The sequence below is a fragment of the Drosophila simulans genome, chromosome 2L, assembly GCF_016746395.2.
Source record: "Drosophila simulans strain w501 chromosome 2L, Prin_Dsim_3.1, whole genome shotgun sequence".
Lineage (NCBI taxonomy): Eukaryota > Metazoa > Arthropoda > Insecta > Diptera > Drosophilidae > Drosophila > Drosophila simulans.
This window is the reverse complement of record NC_052520.2, coordinates 13,664,376-13,691,314: the sequence shown is the minus strand read 5'-3', so window position 1 is coordinate 13,691,314 and position 26,939 is coordinate 13,664,376. Positions and strand designations below refer to the sequence as shown.

Here is a 26,939-nt window from a genome sequence, read left to right as displayed (position 1 = left end):
GTTTCGCTCTGTCCTGCCGTCCGTCAGTTCATCCGTCGGTCAGTAAGTCAGTCGGCATGTAAGTCCGGAACACGGACACGCAACAGCCATGAAACGGAAAAGGGGTTGATCTGTTGGCTTCGGTGCGGAAACCGGAAATACCTCGATTCACCTTTGTTGACAGATTAGTGGCGATCGCCGCGTGGTCCATAAACTTGACATTTTTATTTGACACCTTGATTGTCTAAGCTGGCCACCACTTTTTGTGGGTCTATGTGTGGGCTTATTGTTACAGGATTCTTTTTGCTTTTTTTTCGTTTTCATTGCAGGCAAATGCAAAGCCCACATTTTCATAGAGTCGGCACGTTCCATAGGCCATAAAATGTACTCAATGCTCCCGTTTATATATATATATTTTTTTTTTTTGCATATACATACATGCCGGAACCATTGTCCTGGCTAAACAAACTATAACTAATGAGTGCACTTTCTGCACGCCGAGTGGTAACATTTTTAGCAAAAATGTTCCAATTATGCGGGCCGTTAGAGTCAAGGTGCAAAAAATAGCGCGGCACTTGACAAATGCCCAGTGGTTCAGTGGTTCAATGGTTTAGTGGAGGGATGACGGGCATTTCGACTCCTGGTCCGCGGAGTATTGCACATGCCCAAGCAGCGGGCAGTCCAGGATCTCCCCTATCAATGCACCGTAGTCATGTAGTCATATAGAAATGCATAACCCCCGCCATAACTCTCGTTCCTAGTGGGCCTTGCGTGCTCGCATTAATTTCATTACGCTGCATTTTCCTCATTACCCGACTTGCATTTTATTTTAATGAACCGCACAAGTCGCGTGTCCTGCGCCGCGTATCCTGAGCGGGATTTTAGGCGAAGCGCAGGCGCAGACAGTTTAAGTGCCACACGCTTTCCAGGGGTGGACGGTTGGACAGTGAGTCAGTCAGTTGACCAGCGGTCAACTGGCGTCCCAATTCGCAGTTCCAAAAGGGGTTGACGAGATGCAGGGCGTTTGATTGATTACTCAACTGACCGTTGAGTGGACTTAATGGCCATCAAAGCCTAATGCCATTTGTCAATTGTACTTCGGTCTCATTTGCATGCATTTCGGATTAGTTTGACAGGGTAATCGAAATAAGTACACTACATACAAGAGGGGATCGACTGCTAAGTATGCCGATCGCAACAAGGCATTGATATTCTTTGCACAGTTTGGAAAATATAATATATATAGTATAATAGTTGTATGTCATAATTAACAAGCTTAATTGAAGAAACTTCCTTATAAAAGTTTCCTTGCAAAAATACTATTATTTAGCATTTGTTTAATGTTTAAGCCAGTTTTCTTTTCGGGTATCTCATCCCTTTAATCCGCTTTTAAAACCAATCGATTCAATGTTTTCGCTTTGCTATTTTTCCACAACAGGGCGTGCTCTATTTTGGCTTAGAGTTGCATGCCAAAAGATTTTTCCGCATTGACGTTGACAGAATGTCAGGCCAGGATTTATGTCCTGGCAGGTAGGCTGCGTGGCAAACAGTTTGAAAAAAAAATACAACAAAAAAATAAAGGCAGAACAGCGGCTGTCATTCATAGACTTGTCCAAATGCGGGAAATTCCGTTGCGTTTGCGAATGCTGGCCATTTTCGGAATCTGATCCTGTAAATGCTGAAATCCCTTTAGCTCTGCCCTGCCGAGTAATTAGTCGCCTGTCAGCGCTTGGTGTGTGCTGCGACTTAGGATCCGAGCCAGCTAGGATTTGCCACCTGCGCACACACATAAGAGCTGCTCGAATGTCCTGCGGCAGGCGTAATCTATCAGCGGCAAAAGGCAACAATGTGCGACACATTCCCCTTCCAGGGAATGTCCTACATTTGATGAAATGTCTGTGTGCCAAATGAGAAATCGCCATGTGCTGCAGCTCCTCCATTATGTTCGTGGGCCAGAAGTAGGCTCTGCCCCCGTTTACGGACTGCATAAAAAGGATAACATAGTAAACATCAGCAGCAGGAGCAGCAGCTACTAAATGAGTTTTGCTCTACATTGAAGTCGATGCAGAACTGCTCCTCTTTATCCCGATGCCATTGTATGCCAAAGTGGGTCGGCGGTTTGTTGTCGCAAAACTGTCGCTCCCTCAATGCCCAACTCACAATGTCCTGACAAACATACACCATTGCCATAAAGGACGAAACTCTTCCATCTCCGGAATAGGGAATCGGGAGTCCTGTCACGTCGCAGGCGACGTCAGAACAAATTAGCTTAAATGCGTCTGGGCTTTTGTCCCTCGGCTCACACCTTCTTCGCAGATTTACGAGACAGTCACAATCGCCCAGACTCAATCAGCTGCCTGTGTAATTGGCTTAGATCGATTTGATGATCTGTGACGATCGATTTGATATAATTGGGCATAAGGTTCTGCAGATTTTCAAAGGAAAAGGTTCGGCGGCAATAAAGTATGGTAAAATCTTAGTTTTCCGAAGAATTTTTGATGCTAACATGGAGCTACTTTGGTTTTTGAAATAAATTTGCTAAGTAAATAAAAACAATTAATTTTACGGCTTCCTAAGTAGTTTGGAACAGACGGAGAAGATTGTATGGAATGTATAACTTTTTCACAATAGTTGAAAATAAAACTGAAGGCATCTGAAAACTTAAGGATTACTGTGGCCTCCGCAAACCCACAAAATCCAACTAAACGCTTTTTGTAAAACCCCCAAGACAGACTCTTAGCCGAAAATTCCCAAGAAAGCCATTGTGAGCTGTCTGTCACACAGCACAACTGTAGTTTTTTAAACTCCAAAATAAAATGAGAGCAGGAGAATTGTAAATGAAATGGGCTCGTTGCGAAACGGCAAAACATTTTCAGCCTCAATTGCATTCGTCGGACGGAGGATGGAGGAACAGGCGCGGGAACAGAAACCACTGCCAGGAGGGAAGCCAAAGGCAGACATTCAGTCGGCTACTTCCTTGACACGGACATAAAAACCTAAATAGTTAATCCTTTTCCTTTTTTCAGGCCCGCCAGAAGATTGCGAAAAACGCCCAAAGGCGCAGGCCAAGGATGCTGGGATGCTAGGTTGCTGGGATGTGAGCGCCGGTGGAAGGGGATCCTGTGATGGTGAGCCTGTGAATTTGTCAAAGAGTTGTGCAAACATTCGGGGGAACGGGTAGCCGAAAACAAGAGCAACAACAAATCGAATGCAATCAAAATTAAAGCGCTTAGAGCTGTGACAACAGCGGGGCAAACAATCGCCGAGCCGTAGTAAGGAGCGCAATCCTTTCGGGGATTTCGCACAAAGCATCCCTGGGATGTCCTGCCGGCAATTTAAGCGAATTAAAACGGAGTTCGTATTGATTTAGGTTATTTTTTTTTCTGCCCAGCTCCGAATAAAAACGAAATACCCGACGAAGGACGAAGAAATCTCCTGCTGTGGCTTAAGAAAAAAAAATTATATATAGAGTATGCACAGTGTATTGAAGAAAACAGAGCAAGCTAAGGGGGGAAAACATGCAAACAAAAACAAAAATACGGCACTCGAAGCGTTTAACTTTGGCTTAAGTGTTTGCCAGGACGTGCCAGGACGAAACCCCTTTACTTCCTACCTGACACGGCCCAAAACGTGCAACGTTGCAATGGCTGCGGTGAGCGGCAACCGAAAAAATCCCTCCAAGTGTCATCGACACTTGTGCGGCTGCCTTAAGGGTTGTGCCCCCTCGCGGGCAGAGGAACTGGATCCGCATCGGGATCGGCAACCGGAACAGGATCGATGGAGGGAGCATGCAGGGCAACAGTGCCACAGGATGGGAATGAGGATGAGGAGTAGGCCTGAATGTGTCGCCTAAGTGCTAATAATTGTGCCCTCGCACAGTTGGCGGTCGTCTTCGCTTGAAAAAGGGATAAAACGAAAAACTTGAACCCAAATCCTTTCGAGACTTCCAACAGCTAAATGCTTCAAGGATTTGCACATTTATAGGAAAAGGACGAGAACTCCACCCAGTTAATTTGGGCAAACTTTGTCGTTCTCAAATGTATAATAACTGAGATCTGATCTAGAGGCGGAATATTTATATTGCGATCATTACGATAGCTACAAATTATCGTAATTTGTGGTGATACAAAACTGGGAAATGGTATGTACAATATAAGAAACTAGTTATATTTTAGAATTTGTTTGGTCTTGAATGAGCATTAAATTTTGTTCCTATGTACAAAGAATTTATAAATATGCAGTTTCGTTCACATTTTACTCTGCATATTGCAACAATGAAATCCATCTGCGCAAAAACCCAATGCTTTAGCTCTCATTGAGTGATTAATGATGATCAAAGTCCGCACTAAACTATAAACCCTATGAATGTAAGTTCAATTCATTGACCAGAATTTGCTCATTAGTGGTATGGGCCATTGGCACATCCTGATCCGTGTTGAACATCAAAGAAGTCGAGCATTGAAACATTTTTTGCCTGCCTGTCCACTCCATTAGTGGCGAAAAAAGATCCCCATCATTAGCCAAAAACTCGACACATGATGGATGATTAATGATCCTTGGTCCTTTGGGCCAGGACATGCGCCGGAGTGCAGCACTCAAGTGCAAACCACTGAATCGTAACGAATAAATCATATCGGAAACCGCAAATTGATCGAAGTTTGATGACATTCGGCAAGAGTTTCCATATTTTTTGAACTGTCTTTCGTTTTTTTCCAAACCTATTTGTTCCTTAGTCCTGTTTCTTTGTGTTCTTTATCAATGTGCTCTCATCTAAGAAATTACTTTCACATAATTTGTGTTGTCATTACGCCGATCCTATGATTTATTTCCATTCCTTTGAATCGTGTTCATCCCCTTGCGTAGATAAAACAGATCGATTACTGCTTTCTTGAGTGGACCGTAATCGGATCAGATATAACCGCAAAGAATACAAAAACCTTTAAGGACTTGCCGCTCGAAATGGAAACTTCAGTGACACAATGCAAAGTTAAACTGCTGAAATCCGATGTTGGAATGGGTAATCAACCACAACCGCAAAGGGAAAGTTATCAGTGATCAAAAGATTTAAGGGCCATTAGGCAGAACATTACAAATTTGATTTACCCAAATCATAAATCATAAATAATAATATAATAATAATAATAATAATAATAATATAATAATAATAATAATAATAATATAATAATAATATTTTTAATGAATGGTATATATACTCAAATCTTCATTGGGAACTGTAAATACGAAAGTAAATAGTAAATATACAAAAATACACCTAAATTTGATGCTCAAGCATCCTTCCTTTCACACCTCGCAGATGTGATTCCGCCGCCGTGTACTTCCTCATCATCCGCAGGAACTGTCGGCAAACATTAGATGTGAAGCAGGAATCGGCTTGACTCCTAATCCCGACAACACGAAAAAGCTAAACTGGGAATCGCGTAGTGAAAGGAACTTTAATTACGTCTAATTATTCAAGCGTAACATGACGGGATGAGGCGTCCCAGGACAGCCAGGATTACAGACACTCTCACACAATTCGGGCACGACGGACAGCTATTCGTCGTCGTCTGTCGTGTCAGAAATCCAGGATTAAACATATGTAGATCAGAGAAGAAGACCCCTGCCAGGGGGGCAGATTTTTTTCCTCCTTTTTTTCCATCTTGGCTTGCAGCTTGAGTAACCGCACGGTGGAAAAAAAAATACATCAAAATTCGAAGGACAATGCCTGGCAGCACATCCTTATGAGATTAAAAATGCAAATCAGCTGAAGGCAGCCGCAAGGAAAATATGAAGAGTCCTAAAGGACAAGGAATGACGTTGCACTTGGGCAGAGGGAAATTGTAATTGTTGTCTGTTGTCGGATGAGGAGGATCAGGACGAGGATGACTGCGTTGTGGCCTGCCCAGAAACATGACAGCTTCATGTGCGTGTGTTGTGGTGTGCCTGGGCGTCCTGAGGCAGCTGCGCATGCACCGTGGATGATGAGACTGATGTCTTGGCGGTTGCACGAGAATTTGTGCAGTTTTGCATTGATTTTCATTAGCATTTGCCGCTTTACCATTTTTTTCACATTTTTTTTGTTTATCCACATGGAGGATTTTCGGAAATTTTTTATGCAGCCGCTGGAATGATTTGACATAATTTTGATGAATGACTTGTGCTGGGTTTGAGATTGTTGCCATAGCTGCTGACATGCGAGGATAACTTCATTTCGTCATGGTGATGCGGTATTGCAAATGAGTTGAGAGAAGTTTGGCAAGCAAAATGTCACAGAAAACTCGCTTGGGAGCCATGAGTTAGTAGTATTAAATACTCAAAACGTTGCATTTTAGATGATTTATTGTGTGTTAAAAAGTTTGCGACATTCTAAAAATATTTTAAAGGATCTCTAATACTTTTATACAATTTACAGAAAATTCGATCATCCAAAGATTTCTTTACGATAATATTCACAAGTTGATTTTCTTTCTCATATTCATCTACATACCCAAATGTTGCTTTTCGTGTCCCATAAAATCCTAACAAATGCCCTTAATGAAACATAAAATTAACAAAGCATTGCAAACAATTCGAGCACAGATTGTATTTTGTAGCATTTTCGAATTCAAGGGTCTTAACCCTGCGACCCAAAGACAATGGCGCCAAAGGGTTAAAGGTGTAAACATTTGACAAAAATGTCACATCAAAGATACGTATATGTATGCCCTGCAACAGCTGTCCATTGCTTGGAACTTCAGATGGTGGTAGAACTCGCAAGGAAATCGGCAGGACACCTCCTTCTTTGTCATGTTAATGGAGCAGCTTGCTCCGTATCAGATTTGGACTTGGAAACGGTATTGGAAAAGGACTCACAATCGCGACCAACTGCAAGTGTCTGTATTTCTTGGTTTGACAGCTGTCAAAATGCTAATAAGTCATATTCAGTCTCCGCGAGTGCCTCCTTGTGCATGCCAGGCAAGGATTAAGGAATGTAATTGAGCTCACTGATTGATTGATTGATTGATGGTTGGACAGTCGGAGTGCGAAAGAGTAAAGCTAACGCACATGTGGGCTGGTTCATTAGCGGTACCCGCAGATACGAAAATGATGCGGTGCATTGATTAGCAGTATTTATAACGAGATTGGAAAAGTAAATTTGACATTGACTTATAGCTATATAGTATATTTAAGTTTGAAGATGGTGGTCTATAAATGCGATTAAAGTATCTTTAAGTTGGCTTAAGAAATATTAAATTGCCGTCCATCAGTGTTTTGTTATTTATCAACTTCTGCAGTTCATCAAAACAAATACACTAACTGTCTGGACTCGGCAACCTCAACTCCTGGAGGAACATTAATTGATTAAGCCCCCTTCTATCCCACCTTTGGGGAATTTCTCAATTAAAGCAGCCAGCAGAGCAACAAATTGATTGATTCCTATCACTCGCAACCGAGGAGAACGAGAGAGGTTGGGCTTAAATAAGGAGATAAGCCCAAGTTGCAGACATAGCAACCAAGTAACAGAGAACAGACTGCAAGTAAAGGATGTAATCCTGTTAGGCAAAACTTTGGACAGGCCTCGAGGACGAACTTCTATGGCAACCCATCTGCAGCTCGCAGCAAATGCGCAATTTTCAGCTTGACTTGGCGCATGAAACAAATTCGAGATGAGAACAGGGGCATGTCAACCTTAATTGAAAAAATAAAAGTAAAGCGTACAAAACTGAGCCGCATCCTTGCAACCGTTTGCCGCATCCTTTCTGCTCCTTCGCTATATATATTTTATTCTTTTTTACGGCGGCGGCTGTTCATTTACAGGACAGCGCACCTTTTCTTCGCGTGCGATTTTCAGGAAATTGCGCTGCTCAATTACAGCGAATCCTTGCGCTGGGTATTTTGAATTTTCTCATCTCGTTTTCACCGTTGACTTGGCCAGGACAATTGCCGCGAAAGGGGCACAGGACGCAGGAGTCGCGATCTTACTACGTTTCAAATTAAAACCCATTTAATGCGCAACAAGAGGGAAAACAACGACGTCAGCTTCTCTAAGTAAACAAAAGGATATTCCATATGCGAAGGCTCGACCTTTGTCGTAACCCATTTTGTATCTTATCTCGTTCTCTGGTTTGGCACTCTATGATTTATTTCGCCCCCTTTCCGCTAATGAATCCTAATTCGAGTGTTCAACAATTCAGTGCATCATAAATTTTAAGTTAACCCCAATTTCCTGGCAGTCAATCCTTCTTTGGCGCAAAAGGTTTGCCTCGAATGCAAATATTTACGTCTTTTGCCAGTGTGGAAAATGAAAAGCAAAGCTTTGCACTCGCTCTTTCAATTATCCTTGTGGCAGGACTGGTGAAAGCAGGTGGCTCCTGAGCCTGAAAGCGCTCTGAAAGCCCAAAAACAAGCGTTGGCAATTAAAATTGGTCTAAGGTGAGCTCCAGGGATGTGGGCAACTTCAAAGAGGGGATTTTGTGAGTCAGTTAAGTGGTTAAAACTCGCTTTAAATGGTGAAATGGAAATATGGCAGGAATTCCAGCTAATTATCTTACACACTTAAAAGCGGCCTAGAAAATTAAATTAAAGAAGAGCAAACTAATTATAAAGTTAAACTGACAAGTGAACAAGTTTTTTAGACAGATGAAATGGTTTTCTTGTTAGCAAGGACTTTGAACCCATAGTAAAAACTATTTTATTTTAAAATATTTTATGTACTATGAGCTCAGAAAACTTCAAACCTTTAACCTTTCCTATAAGTAAACAACCCAAGAGTTCTTTCCTTTATTGGAGTACCACTAAGGACCCTGCTTGAGATCCCTTTGGAATATTTTCCTACCTCCAGCTGAGATCCTCATGTAACCACCCAGGGTGCCTCTGGCATATGCAAAAACCAACACTTAAGTGTCTCATTGAAAATGAGATGAGTTCAGTGGATTTTTATGTGGTCATACACAAATCGAGGCTAATCAAACTAGGCCAAGCGATGCCCGGAGCACTGGTATATTCAGCTTAGGAATTTAATGGCTTTTGGAAAATTGCCTCGTAAATGTCAACAAATGGATGGGGTTGGGTCGAATTCGCTAGTTTTTACGTTTCTATGGGCTATGGGAATGTGGCCAAAAAGTCTGCTAGTCGGCAAGGACAATGCTCAATGCAACAGACTGTCTGGTAGGTCGTAAAACTTCCTTCCAGACAATGCCACAACCAGCAGGACATCCCACAGATGGGCACCGAGCACCGAGCACGTACTCATGACAAAACCCAAAGCGGCTTTTTGTTTATTTTTGCATTATGACAATCTCTTGAGGAGACGCAAGGTGTGTCCTGAAAAACACACATAGAAGAGAGAAAGATGGCTCGTAAATTGCAAATGAAATGAGCCAAAACGAATTCCATTGCGGTGAAAGAAAGCCGAGGATTTTGAGCAGAGCGTTTTGAGTGGGACCAAGAAATCCAGAAGATTCACACTACAGTACTCTGAACTAATTAACAACAAATGATGACATTAGACCGCAATCTAAAAAATAATCTCAACGAAATCGGAAAAAGTCTATGAAAAGAGACAGTGACACAAAAAAAACATGAAGCAGCTGCTGGCTGGCAACGCCACTCGCAAATCTGAGGCTAGAAAGTGTTGGACCGAAAATCAAAGGACCACCCGTTGAAGTCCTGCTGCGCAAGGACTCGTGCTTCGCTTTTGAGCCCGGCGATTGAGATGTCCTGCTGGTGCTGCTCGGCAGCGGTTTCCTCATTTCCCAATCCGATTAGGGACTTTGCTTTCGATAGAGGGAATTCTCGGCGCACAAAGATCAACAATAATTTATGGTCGAAAGTGATTAGAACACTTAATGGAGGTCCCCAAAAATAGTAATTGATGATGAAAGCCGGGATATTTCATATACTCACTGGCAATCAACGAGAAATCTAATCGAGCTTACCTGCAAAGAGAGTAGAAAAAAAATGATTTATTAATGCTTTAATTATAATTGAGGAAACTGTTTTTAAAATAGATATTTAGCCATATAAAACTTAATGTTAGGAAGAAGGCTCTTAAGTTTTTATTATACTGATTTTTATTCTTATAGCTATGATTATAGAATGTTTCTAAGAACAATAAAACAATAGTAAAATACAAGTAGTTCCATTTAATTTGTTATCATTTGATTATTTAGACAATTTATTCACATTTAAACACTTGGAACACCTGGCAATCGTTTGTTGCCAGCACTTCAACAAATTGGCTCTACCGGCAAAATGCCCTCGGCCAGACCCAAAATGATAGCGGTAATCTCATACCAGGCCAGATTATCCAGAACCAAATTCATGGGCGGCACAATGAGCTCCTCCATGAATTGAGAAACTTCCGTGGGGTTGTCGTTGATCATGATATCGAGATACTCCCGGATCAGATCGTTGATGAACTTCGTATACAAACGACTGTTCATAAAGCCAGTGGTCTGGGACTTTGCCTCCTCCAACTCCCAGTTGACCTTCCAGCTCTTAACGTACACTCCACTGGTGGCCGACTTCGGACGAATAACGAAGCTACCGTAAGCTCGGAAGTTAATCAGCTCCAGACTGAGGGCACCATCACCCCACAGGGAGAAATCGGCACCAAATAGACGAGCCAGGAGATTTAGTTTATAGTTTGTGCTTATTAGGGAAATCTTAGAGAAATTCATGTCGAACTTAATGGTGTGCAATATGTTGTTCCATTCCAGCTTGGAGAACTCGTAGCCATCCAATCCCTCGATAATCAGATCGGTGAAGTTTCCATTGCATCTGCGGTTTAGTATGGTTACATATCTCCTATTTGTGAAGTTCTTGCTTATAATCACCCAAAGTTCTCAGTTCTGATGCCGATTTCCTTGTAGGCCATCTGAGCCGGGGCCAAAATGGGAACCCCTCTGGCCGGGTAGCCACATCGCATCTGCAAACGCAGGAACTCCGTCAGTTCGCGCAGCTCATCATCGAAGAGCTTGGCGGAGCCCAAGGAGCAGCACAAAAGGGCCACAAGAATTACACAAGAAGTTTTCATCGCGAATGACAAATATGAACTGCTAATGTTTAAACAGTACAAGTAGTTTTTTCCCTTGCCTAATCAACAAATAACGATTAGCCACTTAAGTAGCGAAAAATCGATAAGATTGGATTAGGCAGGTGCAAAAGAGATAATCGATGTGTTCCCAAATTCATTTGGAATCCAAAATGTAACAAAATGCTTACGTTTATTAAGTTATTCTGTCTTTAAACCCAACCCTACTTATAATAGCTATTCAAGGTTTTTTGTTTAGACAAACCACATTTGGTGGATTCAGAGCAAATAAATAAATAATGATTTTAGATATTGGAGCAGGAAATGATAGTCCAATGGGATTCCAGAAATAAAAACCCCAAAAGTAGACCAATAATTGAATATATCGACAAGTGTTTATTCACAGTTTTCCCATAGTTTAGGCCCAGGGATCGGCGGAGGGATCGCAATCAACGACAATCGGATCGTCCTCACTCTCACCATCGCTGCTGGACAGGATCAGGTCCACGAGGGTCCAAAAGTCCTTGCCCTTCAGCATTTTGTTCACTCGCGGCACGATGGCGTTCTCAATGGTCTCGGAAATGGCATCCTGGTTGCCATTGATTCCCTTAACCACGATGTTCTCCAGCTGGCTGTTGATGGCGCGGTTGATCTGGCCATTGCCCATGAATCCAGTGATGTCCGAAGTCACGGACTCCAGAGAGATGGTGGTCTTCAGCGAGGTGATCTTGGCGGAGCCCCACAGCATGGGAAGCTTGTACTTCAGAGTGCCAGCAATGCGCAGGTTGACCAAATCGAACAACAACTCTCCGGATCCCTCGTACTCCACGGACAGACCCAACTGGCGCAGGGCATCGATCAGCGTATCAGTGTCGTACTTCTGGGCGGTGGTATCGATGTTCTTGAACAGGAAATCGAAGGTAATCTTGCTGGTGATCACGTTCAGCTTGAACTTCTGGATCTTGAAGTCATTCAGTCCGGCGATCTTGAGGCGGAACACATGGTTCAAGGTCTCGAAAATGCCCTTCTTGAAGTCCAGGTCGAATTCGTTGACGCGCAGAGGAGCCAGCACGGGAATGCCATACTGGGGCCATCCGCACTCCATCTGCTTCTGTAGCTTGCGGATGAAGCGACGCGCCTGCCAGGACACAATGAACTGGGGGGCAACTAAAGAATGGGTTTCAATTTTGAGTCGGTTATATTAAAATTAACAACGACAATATTTTAGAAAGCCACTATTGGCCACGAATTATGTTTGTCATTAGAATCAATTAAATAACAGTTTGAGTCTCACCATCAATTCCCTCCTGGGACTCCACGACCAGATCGATGTCACCATTCTGATCCGCCAGCTCCAACAGACGCTGCTCCACCTCGTTGGGCAGAGTGCCGGCGGCACAAACGGCCACCAGGCAGGCCAAGACTACCAGGAAACGCATGCTTGATTGTGACTTTTAGCAACTGAACTTGCTACTGAATTGGCCAACCCCCGGCCAGAGTCTTATATACCAAAATCCCCAGCAGACGATAACGCGTAGAAGGTGATATTGAGCGGAGATAGCAGACGGAATGGGGACTAATTAAAACGTAGATCGTGGACTCGTTTGAATTGCTTTTTATTGGGCGGGTGCTGCCTTAGTCTAGCTTCTTGGACTCAATGGCCAACCAGGGAGCGGGAGTGGGATTGCAGCTGCCAGTGGTGGCGGACAGCAAGCTAAAGAGATACCAGATCTTGTGGCCCGTGAGATGCGCATTGACCAGCGGCACAAAGATCTCCTCGATCTTGTCGCTGATCTGTTCCTGGTTGCCATTGATGAAGGCCGGGATCTCCTTGTCGAGCATGTCGTTGATGAATTCATTGATCCTTCCGTTCCCCATAACACCGCCAATGTTCGAGGATACACCGCCCAAGCCGACGGCGCAACTGAACTTGTAGATCTTGATGGAGCCAAAGATGAAGGGCATCTTGTACTTGAACTCGCCCTGAATCGACAGATTTTGCAGGCTGAAGGACAATGGACCCGAGCTCTCGTAGCGGACCGACAACCCCAGCTCCTTCAGCAGATTCACAAAGGTGTTGGTGTCCAAATAGTGGGCGCTGGCCTTCAGCTCTGGGAAGTTGAAGTGGAACTTGACCTTCTTGCTGAAGGTGTAGCTGACCTTCATCTTCTTGATCTCCATACCTTCCAGACCATCGAAACGGAAGCGCAGGAACTGCAGCAGGGTACTAAGGATGACTATTAGACCCGCTGATATGATCATTCCAATTAATTATAACTCACTCGACAACCGACTCGGCCAAGTGGATGCGGAGATCAGCATTGGTGTAAGGATCCAGTGGGGGAATTCCGTATTGGGGCCAACCACAAGGCATTTGGTTCAGCAGTCCTTTGATGGCCTTCTTCACCGATCCGTTCAAGATCAGACCCTGAGTATCGGGCTTGGCGGCTGTTTGTGGTGAATCACATTGCAATTAGCCCTCTGTTTGGTCAGGTGATGGCTTAAGACACTTACGATTACGCGCCACCAGCTGGTCCCATTGCTCCTCGGTGAGCAGCTCCACATCGTAGGCTGCTACGCAGGCCAGAAGGGCCACAAAAACACAAACGATAGCTTTCATTGTATAGCCAGCCACCTGATTGATTGTCCCAGCCGGTCAGTGGCTTTTATAGCAAAACTTGCGGGATTCGAAGGGTAAGACGAGGGGAAGGGATGGAATCACATAACCAGGTTAACAAATACACATGCTAATCGCTGCTTTTGATTAGCGGAGCTGCCATGAATATAACGCCCAATTTACGATAGGCTTCCGATTTAAAACGAAGGAATCAAATCATTCGGCAAGTGGTTTGTAAAAAAAGGAGCACTTGTATCGCCTGAGTGGCTTGTTTTGGCTTAATCTCGACGGCCAATTGGCCAATCGAATGTCAATATCACTTAAATAATATATATTGCCTATCATTGCGATCTGGATTATACACAAATAACTGGGCTACCGGGGGTAAAACTGCGTCAACCACTCCACGCAGGTGTCGGCGGATTACACTCAATGACCGATTCGTATCACTCAGTGGGGGTAAATTCTTTTGTCTTCCGAGCTTCAGTGGCTTTTTTGTACTCTTCAGAACCTTAAAGGCGTACTAAAAAGTGATTTATTGCTGTTTTGATTAAGATTTTACAATGGGAACAAACACATTTGGCAAACTACTTATTGATAAACGTATTGGGCTAGGACTGGCGTTCACTTTAAGGCCAATAATTCATTAAGAGAGTATTTGACTAGCCACCAGGTGTTAATCGTCTGGATTTCTTTATTAATAGATCCACTCGTAAGACCTTTAAATACCCCAGTCGAGATATCGTTCATAAATCACTCAATGCACTTAAAAATCGTGTGATTGTAAATCAATAAACAAACTTTTCGCAGACTTTAGATCCGCAGAAGTGCATGGAGTATTTTAATTCAAAACAAACTTCTGCAGAAGATTATAATCATGCTACATTTTTGCTATTCGTTTTCAATTTCGATAATTAATTTGTTATAATGTTTTCCATTGGCTTCGACACCTGCATGACCTTAAAATACCAATTAATGGAAAGTTTTCGTAAGACCAAACTTTTCATGTATGAGTACTTTGTAATCGCGAAACCAATGATTTTGAAATCTTGTTTCCAAGTCAGCCAATTCGAAATCTTTCGCTTTTTTAAATGGGTTTAGAAAAACACACTTTTCAAAGCCTTTTCTAACCATAACCAAGCGGGGACACACCCCAAACAGACTTTGATCTTGACACTCCTCCACAAGACGGCAATGTTTGTGCTTTAGTGAAAACTGTCTTTTTAGATCTGATCATTTCCTTAGGATAAGTACCTCCATGTATATATAACTAATCATTAAAATTAAAAAATTTGCCAACCGGGGAATCGTTGGCCGAGATAAGACAGCAATAGGCCATCGATTGTACGCCCGGTGGCTAATCAAATCGTTCCCGAGTACGAAGCCCCCTTATCACAACCCCACCTGAAAGGTGGATCGTCTATAAAAAGCGACTCGTGCGACCGGACGACTGAGTAGTATAAATACCGTAGGTACTACGATCAGTCGGTAGGACTCTCAGTCAAAGCAATAATGAAAATCTTCGTGGCTATTTTGGCTTTTGTGGCCGTTGCCAGTGCGGCTTCCGTGGGCCAGCCCATTGGTGAGTATTCCAGATGATTACCAATGCCCGAATATTTAGCAAAACTATCCATTCGGTTCTCTAGAACCCCAGTCGATCTCCAGCACGATTGTGGATCTGATCGAGGGCATTAAGGAGCAGATGCCCTGTGGCTTTACCAGTGTCGGCCTTCCGCCATTGGCTCCTCTTAGGATTGACCATCAGGATATCAACATCGATAGCAGTGTGCTGAAGGCTCAGGGAACCATTGATCACTTCCGTCTCAACGGTCTGAATGAGTTCGACATCGATGAGATGAAGGTCAACGCCATCACCAGCAAGGTGACCTACAAGTTCACTTTCCGCGACGTGAACGTGGACACCCAATACGATTTGAGTGTGCTGCTCAAGAAGTACGGATTCACAATCAATCTGGTCGGTGCCGGACATGCCAAATTCGCCATCAAGGATATGGTTATCTGGGGCACTCTGAAGTACTCCCTCGGTGTGGTCAGCGGCAACCTGAAGCTGAAGTCATTGGAGGTCCGCACCCACTTGGGTGAGGTTGACTCCGAGATCGAGGGCATCCTGGGCGATGGCAGCATCAACGAGAAGATGAATGAGTACCTGGCCGAGGCCGTGGAGCTGGCCATCAATGAGAACGAAGATCTGATTGCCGATACCATCGAGAGTATTGCCTTGCCCGCCGTCAACAGCGTTCTGGACGACATTAGCATCGCCGAGATCATCTCCGGTGGTGGTGGTGGGGGTGGAGAGAAGGAGGCCTGCATTCCCCCCGAGTTCGACTGGTAAACAAATCATCGGTCATTAAACAACCGTTTTTGAATCAAGAATTCGTCACCTGGCTCTTTTCTTTGGGGGAGTGGCTGGCTTTCAGTGGGTTTTTTGATCATTGTATTGGGAAATTTAAACGATGTTTTAAAAAGCTTAATATTTACAACATCTATTAGCTATCATTATATTTCAAAGGCGGTCTAATCTCAAGTTGTGTCCTATCTGTCATAAAACACTTTGCCAAATTATTTGCCGATTAATAAAGCTACTTCACATGCACAGAAAGAAATTATACATTTATTCAAAAAAAAATACAAAAAGATATAGCGATTTTCAGAATATGATTTTTATATCAAAGGGAATATCTTAAAGCATTGTGCTCAATAACTCACCATCTTGTGTAATTAAACAATCATTTTCATATCGGAGGAATGCCCCTAATATTTTTTTAAACCTTTATAAACACTAATTATTTAAGAATAAATACTGTTCCATATTCCAGCCAGTTTTTGTAAATATAAGCTAAGAAAGCATGCATGAAAAGAAAGCATGTTTATTCACTGTATATACAAGTTTTCCTAATATTAAAATTTCTTAATCTAGACACTGATATTTTCGTGCTGTGTACCGATAGATTATCTCAATGGTCATTTTCCTATATAAGAGGAATGGATTTGGCAAGTTTCGACTAGTGGATTTTGTTTGCCAAAAGGGTTAACTAGTGTTCTGTGCTAAAAATGAAGTCTGCATTCCTGATTGCGCTTATCGTGGCCCTGGCCAGCTGTCAAGGTGCCGAAGTTGCCGAACCTTTGTCAGGTGAGAATATGAAGAAAATATGAAGAAAAACGTAATAATCATACTTAATTTCCAGCTCAAGAACGCTCTATCTCCAGCGTAATTGTGGACGGACTGGAGGCATTCAGAGTCGTCCTGCAAAATGGTAGCCCGAGATTTGGAATCCCTGTGATGGCACCCATGAAGGCGGCGCAGAGGTCGTTCGAAATCAACTCGGGAGAATTCAGTGGCACCTTTGGAGTCGAGAACTTCGAACTGCAGGGCCTCGATCAGTACGAGATTATCACCATGAACATGGACGTGATCAGGAGTCGCTTGACCTTCAACATCAACTTCGCCAGCCTCAATTTCACCACCGATTACGAGGTGGACATGGGCAGTGGCTATCGCATCAAGCGCAATGGTGGCGCCTTCTTTGCCCTCGAGGATCTGAACATCCAGGGCAGGATTAGCTACTCCCTGGGCGTGTTCACTTCCCAGCTGCGTGTGAAGGATGTCCTGATTTACCCCTCCGTTGGCAATGTCAACTCGCAGATCGAGAACCTGTCCAAGTACCGAATCTTCAATCGCAAACTCAACGAGATCATCGAGGAATTCGTAACCCTGACGGTCAACGAAAACACCGACTTTGTGGCCGCTTGGGTAAGCGAACAGGCCACGCCCATTTGCAACGATCTGATCGGAGACCGAACTCTGAGTGATATCATTGCGATTATCACGGGAGGAAACTAATTAGGCGAAATAAACTCTACATATTTTCCAAACCAAGTGCATAATCCTATTTTCGGTGGTCAAAAACGTGCGGGCCATAAACCATGTGCGATTGGTTTATTTCTCTGCCCACCAGGGCAGGTGGAAAACACGCCAAAACAACTTGGCAATTTGCTTAATCTAATCGCACAGATTAGGCTTATAATAGCATTTCCTTTGCTAAAATTGATTAGGCCCTCTAGATCTTTAGTTTTTTATAACTCTAATTTTACTTTAATTTTCGCAAAAACATCAACGTATTTCAATTGGTGCTTGTGTAGAATTAGTATTGTTTTCAAAACAAAGGAAATTTAACTCAAAAGGTTCTGTTTAGTATAAACTGTTGATTTGGTCAAAGTTAAAAGTTATTTTGTCAAGAAGATCGTCTTCTGGAGACTTTTTGAGGGACATTCTAGTGAACTTTTCGGGTTGCATTTGATCAGATTGTTAATAAAAATTCACTTTTTTTAGATTAGCCCAAACATAGCTCACTTGTGTTGCATACTTTTCTGCGAAGGACTTTTATATTTGCAAAGGGCTATTTTCGGCTGAGCATATTGAGCAATGAAGTGATAAAATTTCACTGCATACTTTCCAGTGGTATGTAAAGTAAAATAAGTATGATTTAAAAATGTCAAATGTAAAGTGAGTGCGCAGACTTTGTAAAAAAAAAGAAAAGTGTCCAATCACATTTTGGCATTATTATTACAAATATTAGTAGATTGCAGAATATATTATAAGTAGTTAAGAACTTGTTTTTACTTACAAAAGATTAAGAAAATCTATTTAATCAAATTAACTAATATATGTGAACATATTGCAACGGAGTTCCTAAAATATTTGTGTTGTGTACGCAAACTTATGTATGTTTCTTCTTACCATACCCTTGTCAAGGTTATACCTATGTTTGTTGGGCAGCTGATAACAAAAAACATGCGAGTGCCAAACCACCCAGACAGCTAGACAGACCTTGACAGCGAATAAAGATAGATAGATTAATGGCCAATATGCTCTCCGAATCTAAAAACGTGTTTCACTAAGTTTAGCTGAAACGCAATTCAGATGACATAGAATTGCTAAATTTGTTGGGAAAAGCCTATTATCATCCGCGAAATCGGGAAAGAGCAAAACAAAATCCATAGCAGGAGTAACAATTGGGAGCTTATCAGCTTCGCGAGAGATTCGAACATCCCACTGCTAATCAAAACGTGCCTGCTGCTCCCATCAATTAGTTCAAAAACATCATTCATTGAGTGCGGAGGCTTTCGAATTTTTATCAATAAGACGCGATGCTGAAATATATTCCTTTACTTTTAGTAGCCCAGGTTAGGAATGCTTTAAGCTCGCCCAATTTATTAAAAAACTAAAAAAGTGTCTTCAATTGAACAGCTATTGTTGGTGACTGCCAAGCCCACTAATCCACAACTCCTAAACTCCGATGATCCAGTGCAAAGGGAGTTGGAGAGACAGGCCAAGGAAGAGACAGTCCATCTACTGAACTCGCTGTTCCGATCTCAAATCGCCTATTTCTCCGAGGTGAAGGCGGCTCTGAATCCGCAGACCAAGCGATTCCAAGACATCAGTCTTTACATAACGCGCCTGAGCCAAGCCATTGATGAGCAGGAACTGGACAGAAAGGATGAGCTGTGGCAGAAACTCTTCGATGAGGTAATTAATACCATCAATGGTATTCATTAAATAAACAAACTGATAATACTCCCTTTGCAGTTCAAGGACTCTCCCCTGCTGATTAATCGGGAATCCGAGACAGGACTCACCGACTTGCAATATAAGACACTCCTGACCGGCCAGAAACTGCAGAATATATCCACCAAGTTTGTGAGCGATGTGGCCGATTACTTCTGGAAAATGGCCAAGATGAGTGGCAAAGTCATTGGCAATGGGATAGCGAACCAGAATGAATAGTAACTTTCAATAAACTTTAAATATATTGAACGAACGGTATGTCTTATTTTGCACATAATTATTCCAGCAACGTAGTCACAAATTTATTGACAAACACACGCCAAGGCGAATCGACACACTTAAATATCCAAATTTGAATTCACTGTTGACATATTTTATGAGTATTGTATTGGAAAATAGCGGAAATATCACGCTTTAACGGTTTATCACAGATTTCAATGGGTAAATTTGAGGTGTAAATCCAAACTTAAGTGAACTTCAGATTGTAAGTATCTTTTGGTAAAAGTAGCTCATCATCTTAAAATGTTTTTATACATTTTTCCATCCTACTGTATCGCAAGCGAGACGCCTGCTGTGGAATGATAAATTCATATACACCCATCACGAATTCGTGAATCATTCGATGCGACAACCAAATTTGGACATATTATGAGTTAATTGCAAAAACGCAAAAGCTCTTCCGATTCGGCACTTCATTTGTTGCACTTTCCGCTGTCAATCGAGAACGAAAATAAGTTAGCGCAATTGCTATTGCAAGAACAAGGTGCAATTGTGCAATTTCAATTGAAATAGCAAAACGCTAGCAAAGTGCAAGATATTTTTAATGCAATTTGCTTTAAAAATAAACGCGTACATTGTGGGTAAACGGGGGCGGCCAAAGGGGGGGAGTGGCAATGTGGCAGGGGCAGACGACGGACACGCATGCCTTCCACTCTGCCGGTTGCACATGTGTCGCTGATATTTGAAAATCCGCTCTTGTACACTGGGAAAAACGGGCACTGCAAGTTTAATTTAAAAAAAAATTGATGTGAATGCAGTTAAAAGTTATGCAGTTATCTGAACTTAAACTATATAAAAATTAAAGTTTCTTTTATTTCTCATAAAATGTTTTGCAATTTATTTAAAAGAAATTTTTAACTTTATCGATTCCGTTACAAGACTAATACCATGTTAAAAAATTATATGCATTGAAGTTCATGTATTTCCAATACTTAGTGTTTTGTGCCAGTTGTATAAATAACATAAATTTTAATTGCTGACAAAGTAATATTTGGTAAGCAGTGTAATTTTCTCCAGTGCATGGCCGCATGTTTGTGTGAGCTTTCACATGTATTTGTGGCCCCAATGGCATCTCCATGTCATGCTCTCGAGCGTATCGACGCAAACAATTTCCACTTCCGAATGACACAGACATAAGCCATATCAAACGGCGTTTCGAAAAACACAAAACAAAAATGCGATATGCGGATGACAGTGGCAAACAGTTTGCTCAAAAGTCCGCCAGTCAATATTATTCGACAATTAAAAGAAAACAAACAATCGTTGCCCAAAGCGAAAAAGCAATAAAGACAACAGGCTAAACCGCCGACAGATAAGAGGTCAGAAGTTGAGATGAGATTGTTCAATTCGAAATTGGAGGGCAGGTGCTAAAGTTTCGAGTTACCTCTCTGCGATTTCAGCTTTTGAACGATAAATATTCAAAAAAAAAGATAACGTTGTTTACAGCTACTTATGAATGGTGTTATCTTTAAGATAGCAATAAATGGTAATACCGTTCACAAAAGCAACTCAATAAAGGTAAGTATCTGAATGTAAGCAAATGGAATGATATTACACATAGGTAGCTTATACATTCGTAGATCAATTCGCAATTAAAATGTAATTTAGATATAGATAACTACGAAAAAATGAGAAAGAAACCAAAAGATACTATGAACTGGGTCGCAGAAGTTGCACAGCCATGAACTTTCACCAAATAATCGCGTAATTATTAAAAATTGTACACTTAAATCGCAAAAAAAATGGACTCGAGCATGAGTCATCTTGAGAACGAAATAAATGGACCCACTCTGCGAAAGGGTAGACCAACAAAAAATTCGTTTGGGGCTAATTGCAATCGCTTTAATGGGCAGTCGCAAGCCATTTGAGATAAGAGAGGAAATTTGTTTTTCACTACCGCCAGCGGCATTTCGACTGACTGCTGTTGTTGTTGTTTTTAGGGCCGACTATTACTTGGCTATTTACAAACAAAGCAAACAGACAACACGCCTTTGTGTTTGCATAAACACCGCGAACAATCGAACAAGAATTCCAGGTAGGTTATTTATGTTCAGACGAACGAACACCCGCCCCCCTTAATGAAATTATCAATTTGTAGTAAAACTTGCCATTGATATGCTGATATCGTGTAATCGATTTACTGTCTATTGTTTATGGATCCCCATTTATAGCTTCATATGCTAATTTTAGCCAACACATGTAGCCACACACAATAGTACGCAGTTTACAGAAATATTTAAGCAGCCATTGTTGCTGAAATTTGTCTAAAATATCAAGGCCTTGGCCTCATTTGTTACAAATCTCGCTGAGGAAGCAGCAAATTCTATATGATACATGAATAAAAATCACATTCGTAAATAATCAGCAACGCATTCTTTTTCTCGAATGCCTTTTAAATTAGTAACTAAACTTTAATTCGCGAAAAGTTCAATGACTTCTTAGCAGTTAAATGTGGTTTAAGACTCCAACTGATTTTGGTGAGTCAGCAGCTTACAATATTAAGGGCACTTTAAGTGCAAGAGCTTTTAACCAAAAGAAAACGGGCATTATCTTCTAAAATTATATCGATTTTTTAGATTATGGTCCATAAACGATTTTATTTGTTAAGTAGAAGTAGTATTTATGCTATACAGCTTCTAAATCGGCTTCAAATGAAAAGGTTAACGAACAGATAGCACAGAATTTCTTTTATTTATTTTCGTTGGATACTTTTGACCTTCTCGATTTAATGGTGACCGTTACCGAAACCTATAAATAAGCATTTGGAACGGGAAAACGGCAACCAGAGTCCAACGAGAGCATCGTTCATCACGCTGACAGCGAATTAGAATCGGTATTCGATATAGTTACATATATACATATATTTGTATATTTGTGCATATTGGACCGATCGTGTCCGTGTTGCGGGTCAATGCCAATAAGAAAGTCGCGTGCGAAACGGTTTACGAGATCGTACGCTCTCGTATTCTCGGGTTTCATACATATCTGGTTTGCACGACACAGAGTGGAGTATTCGAGTATTCATGAGGTTGCTGCCGCTTCCGCTGCCGCTGCCTCTGACAATTTTGTTTACATTTTTGGTGAGCCTTTTGTTGTTGCTGCCTCTGCCAGAGATTTTCTAATAAACCATTTCAGGAACCGGTTTTCGGTTTGATTTCGTGAACGGTTTTCAGTTTTCAGTATTCAGTTTTGCTGCCTGCCACAAAGAGGAAGAGGGCATCAAATTTCAGTCCCCGCATACAGACACACACACACACACATACACATGCTGAAAATTGGGCAGAAAAGCTTGTTTTAAACAAAAAGCGAAGCTCTTTCTTTTCGATGAACACAGCGACAACGACAACACTTTCAATGGGCCCGCTGCGATTCGCTTGAATGGGCATTTTGGCAACAATAATCCTCGCCATCAACCGGGGGTTGATGTTGCCTCATAGATTTTCGGTCAGAGATTAGCATAAAGCACTCCAAACAAAGGCAACCACAAGTCCAGACGCTCGCGATAAGGGGCACAATGAAGGTGTGGATACAATTGCAGCGATAAACATGTTTAATCAAAGGATTCGCATCTCTTCCCGCCGACTTGGCACACAACTCAATGGGCCCAGTCAGTCCAACGAAAGTCACGATAGACTCCACTTCCCGACTCCGAAACCCTTTTTTTTCACTGTGTCTTTGCATAATTTATAGCACATTTAGTTGCTCATCATTTCTGGGGCACACCTCCGAATGCTCCATTAAACCCACTGACCCTTGAGCAAAAGTTGGGAGTTAGCAGCATTTCCTGGTTATGGTGCATAAATTTGCAAGCCATTAAAAAACAAACGAAATATATAATATGAGTACTGTTATATTTAGAATCTAGCACTTACACATTTTACGTTCAAAAACCTATTTTCTGGTAAAACATTTGTGCAGCTGCTTTTAAGCGGTTAAGTTTTGATATATTTCCATTAAAATACTTTTAGGTTAAGTATTGCTTATTATAAACATTATATGCAATGCCAATCAAATTTATTTATTTATTTATTACAAAGAGTGTAAGGACCCCCCTTTTGGATACACTTAGTATTAACAGGTGGAAAGGAGAACCCGTAATTTGAAACTTAAACTAAACATCATAAACATTTCAGCAATATCTGATTGTACAATTGGGCCACTTGATCTTCTTATTGCCATTTAATAGGAAGTTAAGCCTCCAATATTTACAGTATAAGCAGGTGGACAGACATAAACTTTGATTGCTAAACTATAGTGTAACTAATTATAATCATTAAAACTAGTTGCTCTAATAGAGGGGGACTCACCTTCAATGCAGACCACATGGTCCCGAATGGACTGGGCTATCTGGGCATCGGCCATGGGCAGCAGATCGATCAGTTCGTATATGGCATAGATGGATGGGTGGACGCTCTCGAATCGCTGGATCTCCTGCCGGATGGCCAGCGAGTTGCTGATGAGCGGCTGGGGAGGATGGGCCACCAGGATGGATGCTGATGCCGATGCTGATGATGATGGCGCTCCGGAGGCGGAGGCTGCTGCAGTGGACGCGACATGGTTATGGCGCTGCGGGGGCGGCAACTGGTTCTGGTGGGGATTCTGCAGCTGATTATGGACCTGCTGCGGATGCGGATGCGAGAGCGCGTGCGGATGCGAATGCGGATGGTAGTTACTCATGGCGGGGGCGGTGGAATCGAAAGTTAGCTAAGTTTTTAATTAACTTAATTTACTGGCACACACACTCGACACGCACACACGGTACACACACACGCACGCACACTACAAAATTGCGATGGCACAATTTTCCCAAACGAACAACATTTTCCAATAACAACAATCGGGGCAATAATTCGCTAACTCGACCGATTTTGGAGTCGCAGTTTTCAGTTCACTAGATCGATTTTGCACCTGCACAAACAATCAAAACACTTTTGTTTACGCTATTACAGTACACAATCAAATGGCATTTTTCTAACAGTTATATTTGATACACTTTATATTTAGTTATTTTGCACTTTTCTCCGATTTTCCCGCTTTCATTTGACAGCGAAAAGGCGAAAATTTACTACGAAACCAACAGAAAAGTGCGAGAATTTACGTCGAGCGCAGCCGAGTATGTAAAAGTATGTAGTTGGTGCGAGGCGTTCCACAACAAACTGTGGAAGAATAGCAGGTACAGTGGTAACTCTACAGAGCGAACTTCCACCAACTCAAATAGGTGATTTAATTTTAAGTTGCAAGATTTTGTACCTTTAATTTACAATCAATGGTTAGATAGTATTAGTGTTTGCATTACATTTGACAAACATGTAATCACGGCATGTTTTTATGAATTACATTTATGGAGTAAGCACTGTACTATGAAGTGCAGAAGAAATACCAAAAACGCCAACCAGAAAAATCACCGTAGTAGACATAAATACTATATTCGCTTGGACTGGTATCGATAGTAACGTATTAGAATTAATTTATTTCAATAAATTGCCATCTATTTGTATGTATTTTAAGCCAACATTTTTTTATATAGAATTTAACCATTTAAAAAAATTAATATTTTATTTACCGTATAAATCCCAATTGGAGCCCGCTAGGTTCTTATAAGCAATAAGTCCGTTAAGCCCCCTACGGCAACTCTGATGTTATCGATAGCCACCAGCTGCTTACCGATAAGTCCGTGCACTGCATGTCGTAATCGTAATTTGTAAAAAACACATTTAATTAATTAAAACTTTACCAAAATGGCGCAAAGTAGGCTTGAAAAGATTGGCACAATCTTCACCAGGTATTTACCAACCTACGAAATATTTGAGCAAGCTATAAACACCCAACTTTTGCAGAGTTCAGGGCCTCCTACGCGGTGGAGCTATGAAACCCGAGGATAAACCCATTTGGTACGATGTGTACGCCGCCTTTCCGCCGAAACTGGAACCGCGATTTGACAGACCTGCTCCCGAGATTCCAGTGCGTCAGATATTTTATGCCGAGGATGTTGTCCGAGCGTATGTTATTCACCTACATCCGGGCTTAAACCAAAACTAACCTAATCTTGTACACCAACAGAAAGCTGCACAAAGAAAATAGGCCCCAGGAAACGATATCCCTGTTTGACAACAGGCGCAGCACGCAGTCACAGCAATTCGTCCAAATATACCAGGACCTGAAAGGACAAGGAGCTCTCGATGAGCAAAGGATCTACGAGACCGCACTGGATCTCTTGGCGGAGCAGCGCCAGCAGGCCCGCCTGGAGGCTACCCCAGAGGAATCCCTGCCCGAGCAGGATGAGGAATCCAAGTCCCAGCTTCTGAGCGACTTCAAGGAGGCTGTGGTAAGCCAGCAAACCACGTCGTCGCCTGCACCACCTGCTCCCAAGGGAAAAAAGGAAGCGAACGTGGGCATTAACATAGACAGCTTGTTCAAGGATTAGGCGGAAAATCTTTTATAAACTTAAAGTAAACTTGTTATATGTAAATCAAACGGCCAATGCATCGTTTTGGGACTCGTGGCTGAGTTGCGTCTGCAGGTTTGACAGCTTGTTCTTCAGCACCTGCACACCCATGATAACAATGTTCTCGGGCTTGAGGGCCCCGGCGGATTCGACGTTGAAGAAGAACTTGTTTGGCTTGGCTTCCCAGTTGTAGGGCGCCTCGTACTGGTCGTCCTCCAGCTCGGTGTGCTCGCTCTTTGGCCACTCATCTGGTTTGGGATACAGAGTGTGTCGCATGGAGTTGTCCGGATCGTACTCGAAGCACACGCCTGCAGTGGGATTCCACTTGGCGTGTTCCTTGCCAAATCCCTTCTTGGCGTAGGCGCGCAGCTTCAGCTCCTGCCCCTTGCGCAGCTTGATTATGAGGATCTCATCGTTGCTCTCGCCGTACTCGTTGTCCTCCTCACCCTGGTTGCGGGACGTCACCGGCAGGACCTTGGCATTGCTCGACTTGAGATCGGCGGTGGTCACGTGGCGCGTCTGCTCCTCGCTGCACTTTACGTCCAGGGTGAACTCCACGCTGCACTCGGGGCAGAAGTCCAGGCAGATACAGTCGCGCGTGTACTGCAATCGCTCCACGACGTCGTCGGAGATCAGCGGTATAAGGCCTATCCGGTGGGCCAGAAACTCATCCGAGAGCACCGTGGAGTTGGCCTCCAGTTGCACCCAGTCGATGGCCAGCGTCGGCGTCTCCGCTATGAAAACTCGCCGCAGGCTGTTGGCCACGCTCAGTTCCGTGTCCTCCAGGACGAACTTCACGTTGTCGTCCGTCAGCTCGGTTATCTGCACGGACGGCTGGTTGGCGTACGGCATTGCGGCTTTGTTTTGATGAAATTAAAGGAATTCACGAAAAAAATAAACCGCTCAGTGAAAAGGTAGCGATGGAAGTGCAGCGATAACAGCCGGCGATAAGTCTGCCCATATCGATTGTTGTCCTCGGTTCGGATTAAAAAAGCTAGACTTTATAGCTAGATTTAAA

The 26,939-nt window shown here is 42.6% G+C and overlaps 9 protein-coding genes across 9 annotated transcripts in view; 4 read left to right on the top strand and 5 right to left on the bottom strand.

The window, feature by feature from the left end:
- LOC6732273 (centaurin-gamma-1A) overlaps nt 1–24,663 on the bottom strand; it is a 53,738-nt gene extending 29,075 nt beyond the window's left edge. Inside the window, exon 1 of the mRNA XM_039297745.2 lies at nt 23,784–24,663. Within this exon, the coding sequence (XP_039153679.1) occupies nt 23,784–24,153 (370 nt within the window). The 5' untranslated portion in view covers nt 24,154–24,663. The remainder of the gene's footprint in view (nt 1–23,783) is intronic.
- LOC6732272 lies at nt 9,994–11,035 on the bottom strand. The gene is made up of 2 exons (XM_002079365.4): nt 10,797–11,035; nt 9,994–10,740 (listed from the first exon to the last, which is right to left on the bottom strand). Exons 1-2 carry the CDS (start codon nt 10,994–10,996, stop codon nt 10,188–10,190), a joined length of 753 nt encoding a protein of 250 aa, XP_002079401.1. The 5' UTR covers nt 10,997–11,035; the 3' UTR covers nt 9,994–10,187.
- On the bottom strand, nt 11,370–12,478 carry LOC6732271. The gene is made up of 2 exons (XM_016180118.3): nt 12,288–12,478; nt 11,370–12,160 (listed from the first exon to the last, which is right to left on the bottom strand). Exons 1-2 carry the CDS (start codon nt 12,430–12,432, stop codon nt 11,412–11,414), a joined length of 894 nt encoding a protein of 297 aa, XP_016024938.1. The 5' UTR covers nt 12,433–12,478; the 3' UTR covers nt 11,370–11,411.
- On the bottom strand, nt 12,593–13,647 carry LOC6732270. The gene is made up of 3 exons (XM_002079363.4): nt 13,508–13,647; nt 13,276–13,441; nt 12,593–13,220 (listed from the first exon to the last, which is right to left on the bottom strand). The coding sequence occupies exons 1-3, from the start codon at nt 13,611–13,613 to the stop codon at nt 12,629–12,631; spliced, it is 864 nt and encodes a 287-aa protein (XP_002079399.2). The 5' UTR covers nt 13,614–13,647; the 3' UTR covers nt 12,593–12,628.
- Nucleotides 15,053–16,004, top strand: LOC27208966. The gene is made up of 2 exons (XM_016184497.3): nt 15,053–15,192; nt 15,257–16,004. The coding sequence occupies exons 1-2, from the start codon at nt 15,123–15,125 to the stop codon at nt 15,961–15,963; spliced, it is 777 nt and encodes a 258-aa protein (XP_016024937.1). The 5' UTR covers nt 15,053–15,122; the 3' UTR covers nt 15,964–16,004.
- On the top strand, nt 16,612–17,504 carry LOC6732269. Its single transcript, XM_002079362.4, has 2 exons — nt 16,612–16,761; nt 16,817–17,504. Exons 1-2 carry the CDS (start codon nt 16,683–16,685, stop codon nt 17,470–17,472), a joined length of 735 nt encoding a protein of 244 aa, XP_002079398.1. The 5' UTR covers nt 16,612–16,682; the 3' UTR covers nt 17,473–17,504.
- LOC6732268 lies at nt 18,707–19,446 on the top strand. Its single transcript, XM_002079361.3, has 3 exons — nt 18,707–18,815; nt 18,880–19,158; nt 19,219–19,446. Exons 1-3 carry the CDS (start codon nt 18,780–18,782, stop codon nt 19,414–19,416), a joined length of 513 nt encoding a protein of 170 aa, XP_002079397.1. The 5' UTR covers nt 18,707–18,779; the 3' UTR covers nt 19,417–19,446.
- A 428-nt stretch (nt 24,664–25,091) lies between the features above and the next one.
- On the top strand, nt 25,092–25,950 carry LOC6732266 (probable 28S ribosomal protein S23, mitochondrial). The gene is made up of 3 exons (XM_002079359.4): nt 25,092–25,258; nt 25,314–25,475; nt 25,537–25,950. Exons 1-3 carry the CDS (start codon nt 25,215–25,217, stop codon nt 25,898–25,900), a joined length of 570 nt encoding a protein of 189 aa, XP_002079395.1. The 5' UTR covers nt 25,092–25,214; the 3' UTR covers nt 25,901–25,950.
- LOC6732265 (DNA-directed RNA polymerase II subunit RPB3) lies at nt 25,889–26,878 on the bottom strand. Its single transcript, XM_002079358.4, has one exon. The coding sequence runs from the start codon at nt 26,771–26,773 to the stop codon at nt 25,946–25,948; it is 828 nt and encodes a 275-aa protein (XP_002079394.1). The 5' UTR covers nt 26,774–26,878; the 3' UTR covers nt 25,889–25,945.
- Between the last annotated feature and the right edge of the window lie 61 nt (nt 26,879–26,939).